The sequence below is a fragment of the Podarcis liolepis genome (assembly GCF_965112155.1).
Source record: "Podarcis liolepis genome assembly, chromosome: 5".
NCBI lineage: Eukaryota > Metazoa > Chordata > Lepidosauria > Squamata > Lacertidae > Podarcis > Podarcis liolepis.
The window spans coordinates 75,448,300-75,460,683 of NC_139556.1; the positions used below are offsets into that span (position 1 = coordinate 75,448,300).

The following is a 12,384-nucleotide window of genomic DNA, read 5'->3' on the forward strand; positions in this document are numbered from 1 at the left end:
AAGGTTGGCAGTTCGAATCCCCACGATGGGGTGAGCTCCCGTTGCTTGGTCCCTGCTCCTGCCAACCTAGCAGTTCGAAAGCACGCCAAAAAAAGTACAAGTAGATAAATAGGTACCGCTCCGGCGGGAAGGTAAAAGGTGTTTCCGTGTGCTGCTCTGGTTTGCCAGAAGTGGCTTAAGTCACGCTGGCCACATGACCTGGAAGCTGTACGCCAGCTCCCTCGGCCAGTAAAGCGGGATGAGCAGCGCAACCCCAGAGTCGGTCACAACTGGACCTAATGGTCAGGGGTCCCTTTACCTTTACCTTTACCACACATAGTGGGCATAATGTTTGAAATCTAATGTCTATTAGTTTCTGTACCAGGCAGATGGCATCGAAATGGAGACACTGAGAGTGGTATCACTACTGCTTTCCTGCCATATACAGACCAACGATGAACTCCTGGGACCCCTAAACATGGCTGATTGCTGACCTGGGGGCCAGCAGCATTACCCATCAAGTGCTCTCATCACAAATGCCAGAAATAAGGTTACAGCCAAGACTTGCCTTACTGAACAAATAAACAAACAAACGAGAGATGAGGAACCTGTGGTCCTCCAGATGTTGAACTCCAACTTCCATCTACTCCAGCCATCCAGGGGTTCTCAATTCCTGGAATAAAGGAAGGGTAGATAATTAGATGGACATAGGTTAAGGGAAGATGAATTCTGTTTAAATAAACTTATCATCATTTTATTTGTATGCTGCATTTCCACAGTTAAAACAATGCTCAAGGCAGCTTACAATATGAAAAGATTTACATAATTACAAATATAGCAAAGCAGTCATAAAAATAAATAAAACATATTAAAAACTAACTGAACAATTTCCACATAAAAATAAAGATACAAAGAGGTAATATCAGTTAATATCATTAACAACAGCAAAAACTCCCAACCAAACTTCCCCCCAAATACCCCAGTCCTTGCTAGGCAGCAGCCACAGCTGCAGTCCTTATGAGGCCTGTCAGGCCCTGCCCAAGGCCAGAAAAGATGTGTATGACAAGGGCTTCAGTTCCAAATCAATCCTGCAGTGGAGGGAGTATAGATGTCTTCTGGCAAAGAGTATACTCAGTTGAGGTCTGAACGCATAGTTTGAATAGTGCTCCAAAGAACTTAGATGTTAGTACAGTGGTACCTTGGGTTAAGAACTTAATTCGTTCCGGAGGTCTGTTCTTAACCTGAAACTGTTCTTAACCTGAAGCACCACTTTAGCTAATGGGGCCTCCCGCTGCCGCCGCGCCGCTGGAGCATGATTTCTGTTCTCATCCTGAAGCAAAGTTCTTAACCTGAAGCACTATTTCTGGGTTAGTGGAGTTTGTAACCTGAAGCGTCTGTAAAATGAGGTACCACTTACCTTCAGGGGAAAGGGCTTTTGCCAGTGGCATGCACATTCACACACCAAAATAGGCAAACATTAGCTCATGAAAGATGGGTGGAAATGTTAAAAACAATGTTGACTTCAACAGCAGAGAACACAAAAGTATTTAAGGGTGCAGCGCAGGAGCGCCAGCTTGGCCCTGTGACCATGGTTGCCCAGGGCCGTGGGTGCCATGCAACGTGAATGGCCCCGACACCAAAATTTGTGGGTGCCCAACCCTTCATAGGGAATATTGTGGGTGCTTGGACACCCAGAGCCCCAGGGAGTTGGTATCTATGGTGCAGCCCTATATTACTCATTTCCTAAGGCAGAAGAAGGTAACTTGCAGCCTGTGTTTGACCTCACCTCACCAAAAACCCACAAAGCCATTTTGTGGCTGTGTTGGACATGTTATTGTTTTCTAGCAGCAGGTGGTGCTATTGAGTCCCATAAGGATGCTGGTGAGAGCAGAAAGGTTCCAGCTCTCCACCATCTCCTTCAAAGCCAACTGGGGCAGGCATGGATTGAGAGAATGTGTTGTAGGCTGCACACCTGAAACTACATTGTCCTCATTCTCAGCATCAGTAATTGAAACTGACTTCACAAAATCAACACAATGGTGCATTAGACACCATACGCCTCTGCAGGAACTTTGGGGAGGGAGGTCTGGGGCAAAGTAAAACATTGAAAAGACACAGCATATTTCTCACCAAAAACTGAGAGGGCATGCCAGAGGAGGCTAAAGTGGTTTAAGTCTATTTTGACCTTTGACCACTATTAAGCATGCAGCAGTTTTAAGAATGCTTTGCAGGGCAATCTAAGCCAAATCTAATCAGAGGATTAAGTCCTATGGGGTTTACTCCCAGGTAAGTGGACTAAAGATTGCAGCTGTAGAGGTGGACATTTCCGTGATCGGGAAGCACTCATCTATCCTCCCTTCCCCTGCAAAATAAAAAAGGAGGAAAAATAATTGCCAGTTGACATTAAGGATATTTCACCAATCTTCATTGAGACCTGAGGATTAATATAGGCAGTCTATGTGTCCTAACAGCCTGAAATAATATTAGTGTAACTTAAACTAGGGATGTGGGTGGCGCTGTGGTCTAAACCACTGAGCCTAGAGCTTGCTGATCAGAAAGTCTGCGGTTTGAATCCCCGTGACGGGGTGAGCTCCCATTGCTCGGTCCCTGCTCCTACCAACCTAGCAGTTCAAAAGCACGCCCAAAAAAGTGCAAGTAGATAAATAGGTACCGCTCCAGCAGGAAGGTAAACGGCGTTTCCGTGCGCTGCTCTGGTTCGCCAGAAGTGGCTTAGTCATGCTGGCCACATGACCTGGAAGCCAGTAAAGTGAGATGAGCGCCACAACCACAGAGTCATCCATGACTGGACCTAACGGTCAGGAGTCCCTTTACCCTTTTTACCTTAAATTAGGGATGGACAAACAAATTTATTTCTGATCTGTGTCAGTTTTTCATGTGCTCATTAATAAATTTGTTCTACTCTGTATCTGCATCAATCTGCATATTTTAAAAAACCACACAAAAATTCAATATCTTTTTTCCTTAGATTATGGAAATACTGGATTTTGTACATATTTTATCCTAAACAATTTTGAATACAGATGTTGGTGTTCTTTTCTTTAGCCAAGAACTATAATGCAAAATTCAAATTAGTGCAAAAACTGGAGGAAAGCTACATGTGATCTATATGGTAGTACAGAATAACCAAAGACAACTATTAAGCATCCCTGCCTTAAGCATATGTACATGATTTGTAAACGTGTGACAAGTCTTCCTGCTTATCTCTGCACAGGAACAATGATTTTTAAAAGAAACCGTTCCACTGAGTACAAATATGGCAATCGGATTCCCTCTGTTCTCGTGAAAGCTATAAACTTATTTTTAAAGACATCTGACATTTTGAAGAACGGGACAGATACTGCAGAGGAGGAGCAGTACATGGAGTCATAGGATAGCAGCTGTTTCTGATCTTCTGACAGTTGGCTAATTAATAAAATACAACTAAAAATTGCTCAGTAAGAAAAATGGTTGCAGAGACCATTTAGTGGCAGTTGTACTAATGCAGTAAGATCATCTTGTGCTGAATTTTAAATGGCATAAATGGATGGTCCTCAGCCTATTCACTCAAATGATGCTTCACCTTTCTACATATCACAAATTATGGCCTATTTTCTTCTGTTACCAGAGATGGGAGCGGGCATGAGAGACTGGGGGAGAAGGAGGCAGATCTGCAGCTGCTTACTAGGGCAATGCATGCATAGTGGGGTGGCAAGAATGGTTGCAGCATGGCACAATGGCAGAGTCAATCCAAAGTTCCCACTGGTGCAACCATGAAGTTCTGGCCTTGCAGTTACCCTATGCACTAAGCAGCAACACTGTTGCCTAGAGGGCAGCAGCATGGCACCACCTTAAAGAAAGGAAACTGAATCAGGCTGGTCAGTATAGATCACAGAGAAACTAAGGATGGATGTGAACCTGAAAGATTCAGGACCATCTGCAAGCTGATGTTTAAGAGGGATAAATAATAAGTGAGTGATTTCACCATAGTTACAGACCATTTTAAGTTTCGTTATTTTTGATACAGTGGTGCCTCGCAAGACGAAAAGAATCCGTTCTGTGATTCTCTTCGTCTAGCGGTTTTTTTGTCTTGCGAAGCAAGCCCACTGACGGATTAGCGGATTGGCGGCTTTTAGCGGCTTATCTGCTGATCGGATCAGCTGATAAGCGGCTTAGCGGCTTAGAAAAAGGGGGGGAGGGGAAAAACCAGCAGGAACTCGCAAGACATTGTTGTCTTGCCAAGCAAGCCCATAGGAAATTCGTTTTGCGAAGCACCTCCAAAACGGAAAACCCTTTCGTCTAGCGGGTTTTCCGTCTTGCGAGGCATTCGTCTTGCGGGGCACCACTGTATTAAATCTATTTGTTATGTATTTATTGTGTTTATATACCACCCTTCATTATATTAGACTCCAGGGCACGGCACAACATAAAATCTATTCAATAAACATAAAAGAATGATAACATCCTATGAAGCTCATAAAACGGTAAAGGTAAAGGATCCCTGACAGTTAAGTCCAGTCGTGAATGACTCTGGAGTTGCGATGCTCATCTCGCTTTACTGGCTGAGGGAGCCAACGTTTGTCTGCAGACAGTTTTTCTGGGACATGTGGCCAGCATGACTAAGCCGCTTCCGGTGCAACCGAACACCAAAACCAGAGCAGCACACAGAAACACCGTTTACCTTCCTGCCAGAGCGATACCTATTTATCTACTTGCACTTTGATGTGCTTTCGAACTGCTAGGTTGGCAGGAGCTGGGACTGAGCAACAGGAGCTCACCCCGTCACAGGGATTTGAACCGCCGACCTTCCAATCGGCAAGTCCTAGGCTCAGTGGTTTAGACCACAGCACCACCCACGTCCCATGAAGCTCATAGGCCACACCAATCTGGAAGCTGGAACTTGATAGTTCTCTTCTTGCTTAAGAGAGACAGACACAGGAAACGTCTGCCTCCACCCAGACACAATTAATTACAGTGCCACCTAGTAACTAAATGATATAATGACACTATCCACACAGATCAAATGAGCAGATTAAAACTGATTTGCTCTTATTGGATCAGTTGAAATACCTGGGAAATTAAAAAAATGTTTCAAAAATAAACAATAGCAATGTTGGTAACTGGCAAACCTCTTTGGGAAGGTCAGTCTGCATCAGCATTGGAATTGTTCTGATATGTTTTACTTGTTTTAGCATTTCTGTTTTTGTCACCCTGGGCTCCTGTGGGAGGAAGGGTAGAATATAAATTTAATTATTAATATTTTTTTAAAAAAATATTTAACCAGAGCAGCCTCAACCCACACAAAGCATATATATTCATATGAAAGAGATGTAGAGCTTTTGTAAAGATACAGCAAGGAATAATACAATAAGTTATAAATTTAGTATGAGAGCAGCTTTGCCCAGATCTCCCTTTCTGAATATTCACTTTGACTTTGACCTGCCAACTACTTTCCCTGGAAAGGAGTTGTGTGCCTTGTTCTATGCTGTTTTCTAAAACGTCTTAAAACTGTTTTGTTAAAACTTCTTCTGCATGAACCTGATTTCCATTAAAATTGTATATACTGCCTGTAACCTGATTTGTAATCAAACATTATCCAATTAAAAATTGTATATAGTCCAAATTACATAAACTGCATAATGCTTGCTTCGATCAAGCTTTCCTTGTTCTATAATAATTGTGATGTTATGCAGATGTACTAATAATGACCTGCTAAGGCTGCAGTCGTTGCTACACTTACCTGGAAGTAAACCTCACTAACCTCAGTGATACTCAGTTCTGGGTATATGTGCATAGAATTGCACTGTAAATGTTGTTTCACCTATTATTCTTAATCACTTTCATGAATAACAGATGACACAGTCTATTAATCCAAGCCATGTTTCATCCTTTTTACATAATATGGATAACCATCTGGTTTTTCCCCTTGCAGACAGCTCCTCTGATTCAGAATTAAACTGATCACTGTGACTTCTCTTTTAGGAACCAATCCTTCATGATACTGTCATCTTGCAAAGGAAATTAGTGTCATAGAGATATTCATCTCCTAAACAATAAATAATAAGATAACTGGATGCCTAAAATAAATAATGGGCTGGAATCTGGAAGAGGCCTAAGAAACCAAAGCTCAGTTCAAACAAGATGAGAGTACTGTGGGAGGGTGATTCACCTATGGCGTTGGTGTTCAACTAATTCTGGATGGGGAAGCACTCCCTTTTAAGGATCAAGTTTATGGCTTCAGCATATTTCTAGATGCAGATCTGTGTATAGAGACTAAGCTATTGTCTACAGCATGAAGTATCTTTACCATCTTTGGAATGCTTGCCAACTTTGCACCATTCTGGAAGAAGGTGGTCTAGTCATAGTCACTCCTGCTTTGCTAACTATTTCAGACTTTTGCATTTGCATACTATTGCATTGTGTGGTATAGGTGCTGTCCTTGAAAAGTGTTCAGAAACTTAATGGGCAAGACTTCTGACTGCAGCTTTATGTTGCGATTTCATGTCAGCAATACTGAACGAGTGTCTTTGGCTCCATTTGTTTCTATGGGCAATTCAAGGTGTTGGTTTTTACCTTTAAGGCTGAACCACCAAGCTAAAGGCTTATAAACCTGCCCATTAAGATCAGCAAGTAAACTCTTCCCCACTGTCAGGTGGGTGACTACTAAAGGGAGTTTTTCTGCTTTGTTATTCTCTCCCAAGAAAAGTTTTGCCTGATGCCATCAGATTTGTCATTTATTTTATTTTTAATTCATAAAATTCATATAAATGTATGTATAGAAAATGTAAAGAAAAGCCTCACAGTAGTTTACAAAACCTAAGCAATGGAACGACCATCCTCCCCCCCCCCATCTTTTAATCAACCATATGGCTTTAATGTACCTTTATGATCGGTTTATTTTATTCCCTGCCGCCCTTTTGCTTTACACTGTATATTGTTTTATTGTGCTTGTTTTTAAAAACTGTAAGTCACTTTGTGGATATTTTTAAAAGCTAGAAATATGGGAATAGATGGAATACAGTATCAGCCTGTGAAGCACATGTGGGGAACCTTTGGCTCTCCAGATGCCGATGAACTATGAATCCCCTCAGTTCCAGCAAGCATGGACAATGGCTACAGTAAAGCCAAAAATGTAGTATCTAGGCTAGGGTGGCATGCAGCCCTTGAGACCTTCACTGGCGGCCCTTGGCAATATCTGATGCCTCCGCAGCCCTCACACCACCACCTTCCCAAACCTAACTCTCCAATCTCTCTTTCTCATGAGAGCTGATGATATTAGTCCACACAGAAAGGAAAAGTGACACATGTATTAGCTTTCCCCTTTCTGATTCCCATATCCTGTTCTTTCCTCATGTTCTTTTTGATTTTCAGATGTGATGTGACAGAGGAAATTAACCAAAATGATTTGTGATCAGCATTTCTACTTGTGTACAGCATACACAGGATCAGGCAGTAGGATCCCAGCATCACTACCAGCCCTCATGTTTTAAGTAGAGTAGAACTGCAAAGGTGTTCAAGGCTATGATAAGCAATCTATGTTAAATGATCTTTATTATGTACTCCTAGAGACAGGTGGCTGCCACAATGGGACCAAATCCACCAAAATATGAAGTATACAAAAGCCCTTACATCACTAGTTTTGTAGTGTAAAATATGAAAGCTTGAGATTGCCTTTAAGGATTGAATAGAGGAAATGAATCCTAGGAGTCATATAATAATACCAAATTTTGCTGATACAGCTCCAAATTTGCCCCTGTTCTTCTGCTATACCCATCCCATTGAAATGGAATTTATTCTTGCTAATGTTACATTTCTACTGTGAGGCAGCAGCATCTAACAGTTATATATCCATCTGCACTCAGTGTTCTGAAAGCTTCTGCTTATATCCTCCTACTCCTATCCTGCTAAAAATATATCTTTCAAAAACATGTGGTGTGGTGTTTTTTCTTACACCATATTAACTTGTATTCATATGCTACACTTGCAGCTCACCCAAAACAGCCATTAGATTTATTAAAGCATCTTACTGGATGATCTTTCTATGATCTTCCTATCATAGATGATTACAAGCTACTAGCTGAATTAAAAATCATATTGTCATATATATTTTGGCTGGTTTTTCGCTTGCAACTACAGCTTGACACATAGGCTTATGCAGTGTAGGCTGGACCTGGTGGACTTGGCAACTGCCTTCATGGTAGAATCTACTGACCTCTGAAGAATGGACTTTCATTCTGGAGAGCTGGGTTTTCCTTCATGGCTCTGTTTGTGCCTGGGTCAGGGTCAGGAACCTCAGGATTGAGGGCTGAAAGTGGCCCTCAGGACTCATCCCAATCCACACATCTGCATCCCTAGGTTTTGCAAACAAAAAGGGCAGAGAAATCTTCTCTCAACCATTTGTCTGCACTGGCATCAGAATTTTTTTAAGTAAAAAAACCAGGTCTTACCATACCTAAAGATCAGCAGCATGAAATCTGATGAACTGGGCTCTATTTCATGCTACAATAAACCTATGAATTTTTCATTTCTTTTCCTTGCAGAAACTAATATGACCACTCTTTGGCATATATTTTCTGTTTTGAGTTTCAGGAGCTGCCAGGAATTGAAAAACTTGCTTGGGACCAAAATTATGCAGTTGGGTATGTTTACCCTAAAGTTATGGCTCTACTAGTCAGATTAACAGCAGCCCAAAGCTCTGGAAAGTATCACACAAATGGATTTGAGGATCAAGTTTTGTAACCCAAACTGAATTCCAGTGTAACCCAGGGTAGTTAAACGTCCCAAAGCAAAGCCCATTTTTTGTGTTTGAAGGAGGCCACCTGTCATCTCTTGATCAATTTTTGTATCGGCCATTTCTTTAAAACCTTTTTCAAACTGACTGGGGAAAAGACCTCAATAGCAAAGATCAATATATGGGGGGGGGGTGTTGGGAGGGAGCTATCTCATGCACTCTCTAATATAAGCATTTAAACCTGCATCAATAGATCGGTTTGGGTTGGGATTTTTTATAATTAAAACAAACCCAGGCTAGGTCTAAAAGCACCTGTCAGCCAGGTAAAATTCAACTGGCTACCTTAGGATCTGCTTTTGATTTGTTTACTGTTTGTATGTGGAGAGGAAACCTTGAACGGCTAGTGGCTGAAGCCTGGCGATAACGTTTACTGCTGTGTGACCATGAACATCTCCTAGGAAGCTGGAGTTCATAGAATCTGAAAAGTTGGAAGGGACCCCAAGGGTCATCTAGTCCAACCCCCTTCAATGCAGGAATCACAACTAAAGCATCCATGACAGATGGCCACCCAACCTCTGTTGAAAAACTTCCAAGGAAGGAGAGTCCACCACATCTCATGGGAGTCTGTTCCACGGCGGAACAGCTCATAAAGGTTTTTCCGAATGTTTAGCCGGAAACTCCTTTCTTGCAACTTGAAGCCGTTGGTTCGAGCCCTGCCCTCCAGAGAAGGAGAAAACAAGCTTGCTCCCTCCTCCATGTGACAGCTCTTAAGATATCTGGAAACGGCTATCATATCTCCTCTCCGTCTCCTTTTTCCAGGTTAAACATACCCAGCTCCTTCAAGCTGCTCTTCCTAAGGAGGCTTACGCTTCTACATATGACCGGCAAACACAAAAACAAACACGAAAAGTGCACCAGGAGGGCACTCCCTAGATCTGAACTGGGTTCTTGGCCACGATTATGGTGGTGATGATTCCGACCGGCCCAGCCTTCCTCTTAGTCACGCCTAGCCGGGCGGGGCCGGCGACGGAGCAGCCAACACAACCGCCTGCCACACAGAAGGAACGCTCTCTCTCTTATTTTTTTTTTTACCTCAGAGAGGACTAGGCGGCGACAGGGCGCCTGCGCGCGCCCCCTTCCCCGCCCCTCTTCAACCGCGCTAACCAATGGCAAGAGCGTGGGTGGGCGGGGCTGAGCTAATCGGGTCTCTTCCCCCCCACACACTCCGCCTGTTGTCACCGGGAAGGGGAGGGGGGGAGAGAAGGAACAGCTTCATCAGTCAGCGCGCGCAGTTGGGCGAGCGGTAGCAGCGCGTGCGGGAGACGTTTGGCCTCTCCCATCCCACCCACCCCCTCCGCCCCCACCCCCCAATCCTCGGCCGCGCGCGCTGTGCAGAAGGCGCTCTGTCCTCCCCTCAGCCCGCTCCCGGCCATGGCCGCCGGCGAAGGGAGCGAAGAAGAGGTGCGAGTGCTGCAGACCCTCCGCGGGAAGATTTGTAAGTCGTCGCGGGAAGAGGGTGGTGGGGAGGGGGGCGGTCGAAGGGAACGGAGCCCCCCCCCCCCGTTTGTGTCTCTGTCCGTGTGGAAGGGCGGACACGGGAAAAGGCGAGATATTGGGACGGGGCGGTAAGGGGAAGGCAGAGCCGGAAGGAAGACGGCCTTTGCCTCGGGGCGGCCTCCCTGACTCACCCGCCGCCTCAGTCGTCCAGCCCCCGCTGTTGCCCGGGCTCCTTGGAGACGTTGCTGTGCCGCTTCCCTTACCTCAAGGGAGGGGAGGGCCGGCCTTCCTCCCTCCCTCCAGGCGGGGTGGGGGTGGGGGGAGGTGGTCCCTGCATGGAGGTGCAGAGTCTCCTGTGGGATGCGCACACCTGTGGGCGGCCGTGATGAGGGAAAGAAAGAGAAAAGCTGAGGGTGGGTTGGGTTGGGGGAGTGTTGGCGGAAGCGAGAGACAAAAGCATACAGGCCGCTTCCAGAAGGGGGGCTCTGCTGGGTAGGCGGTGGGGCGTGGGCACGGCGACGCTGTCATAGTAGCAAAAAAACCCAAAACTCAAACGGATAGAGCATCCGTGCAAAGGGGAATAGTGATAGTGTGAACTATCTTGCACTGCAGCGACCACAAGCCACTGTCTTCCACTCCTTGCGTTGGTTGGGCGAAACGACCTCAGCCCTCCTGGCCTCCTAAGTTACCTCACTTGACAGAGAGACACCCGCCTGCCCTGTGCTCCCAATCCTGGTTTCCCGTGGGTCTCTATGAGTGCAAGGATTTGTAAATGTCTGCTTGTTGGGATTGCATTTTATATTTTTAGGTGTGCATGCTACATATTTTAAGCTGCATGCCTCATTTATTGTTACTTATTAAATTTGTTGGTCGCGTTACCCCAAAGTGACTTGCAGCTTAAGGCGAGTTATGTGTGAAGAAGCCCTTGGAAATAAGTCATCCTAGTTAATAGCTGGCATTTGGATGATACTTCATAAGGCACATATTTCATCTCAATATTTTGAAAGCTTTTATAATACTCAGGCCATGACAATATTAAGTACATAAACTGAATTTTGTGTAAAGGAGGTTGGTGAAGTATTCCCCCACCCCCACCAATAGCAGTAGCAAACTGGCTTGTGGTACCAAGACTAATAAAGCTTTCAGGGACTTAAGTCCAGTTTGTCAAAGGTAGCCCACAGAAGCTTATGCCATAGTAAAATTTTTGGTGCCACAAGACTTGGTAGTTTTTGCTACAACAGAATAAAATGGCTATTTTTCTTGGATTTTTTTTAAGGATGTGGAAAGCAAGGGCAGAATAAAGTTTATAGAGTGTATGAGGCATAAAAAGCAATAATAGAAATTCATTCTGTAAGACACGTTCGCTGAGACAGATGGACCTGGCAGATAGAAGAATATTTGCAGTATAAGGGAATAGGATATGAAGTTATTGGAGCATTTAAAGGGTTGGTTTCTGAAGAAGCAGGTTGCAGGTCCAAACATATTTGCTGGATGAAGTAGGGAAGAGAGCAGAAATAGCATCATGCTAGATAGTTACCAGGTATTTAATCAGGAATGTACTGTGGTCAACAATATCCTAAAGGGAGTTGAAACCTAGCCATGGTAATTGTGTGCTACGTGGGTGATGTGAAAGCGACCTACAGTTCCTGGCACATATTCTAGGGAACTGTTCTTCCTGTGTGTGTTTGCAAGGCCTTGTCATGCTGAAGTAGTACTGCACACCTGAAGTCCCAAGTGTAGTTTTGATGGAAGTTTGGTGATGGCACCAGTGACACTTTGGTTCTCTAATCCATGTTATGATAGGGTAGAAATAGCAAGCATGAGAAGTGCTTGTAAGTGTGTAAGCTAGTAGACTGGGCTGTACCTAGCAAAATAGTTGGGGAAGTGCATTCCTTGCAGCTAGGGGAAGATGTAATAACTTCATGGGAAGGCCTGGCTTTAGCTGAAATGGAAAATATTTAGTTTTGAGAGCCATTAGACATTACTTGAAAAAAGTGACATCCTTAGAAGTTACACTCTGCATTCAATCTTTTAAAGGTATTTCATCTTGTCAGAAAAATGCAACACATGGGATTCTTGTGAAATGTGATGTAGGGGGAAGCTTGTACAGGATGTTTTGAAGTAGTCGCTAGAACTCTTTTGGATACCTTGATGGGATTGTGGGGTAATAGGATCCATGT

General features: G+C 44.1%; 1 protein-coding gene and 2 long non-coding RNA genes across 5 annotated transcripts in view; 1 reads left to right on the forward strand and 2 right to left on the reverse strand.

Moving 5' to 3' along the window:
• LOC310707104 overlaps positions 1-12,384 on the reverse strand; it is a 213,695-nt gene that overhangs the window by 78,906 nt on the left and 122,405 nt on the right. The gene's annotated exons all lie outside the window — the stretch shown is intronic.
• Positions 317-10,593, reverse strand: LOC310707098. Of its 3 annotated transcripts, XR_014526333.1 has the most exons (5): positions 8,429-9,778; positions 8,147-8,327; positions 5,106-5,187; positions 2,110-2,341; positions 317-652 (listed from the first exon to the last, which is right to left on the reverse strand). It is a non-coding gene; the product is annotated as an uncharacterized lncRNA (long non-coding RNA). The 3 variants fall into 3 exon arrangements; XR_014526332.1 differs by lacking the exons at positions 8,147-8,327; positions 8,429-9,778 and adding an exon at positions 10,396-10,593 and having other exon boundaries at positions 5,106-5,195; XR_014526334.1 differs by having other exon boundaries at positions 8,147-9,778.
• The window catches only part of RASA2 (RAS p21 protein activator 2), a 46,949-nt gene continuing 44,494 nt past the window's right edge, over positions 9,930-12,384 (forward strand). The window contains exon 1 of the mRNA XM_083503663.1: positions 9,930-10,202. Within this exon, the coding sequence (XP_083359789.1) occupies positions 10,139-10,202 (64 nt within the window). The 5' untranslated portion in view covers positions 9,930-10,138. The remainder of the gene's footprint in view (positions 10,203-12,384) is intronic.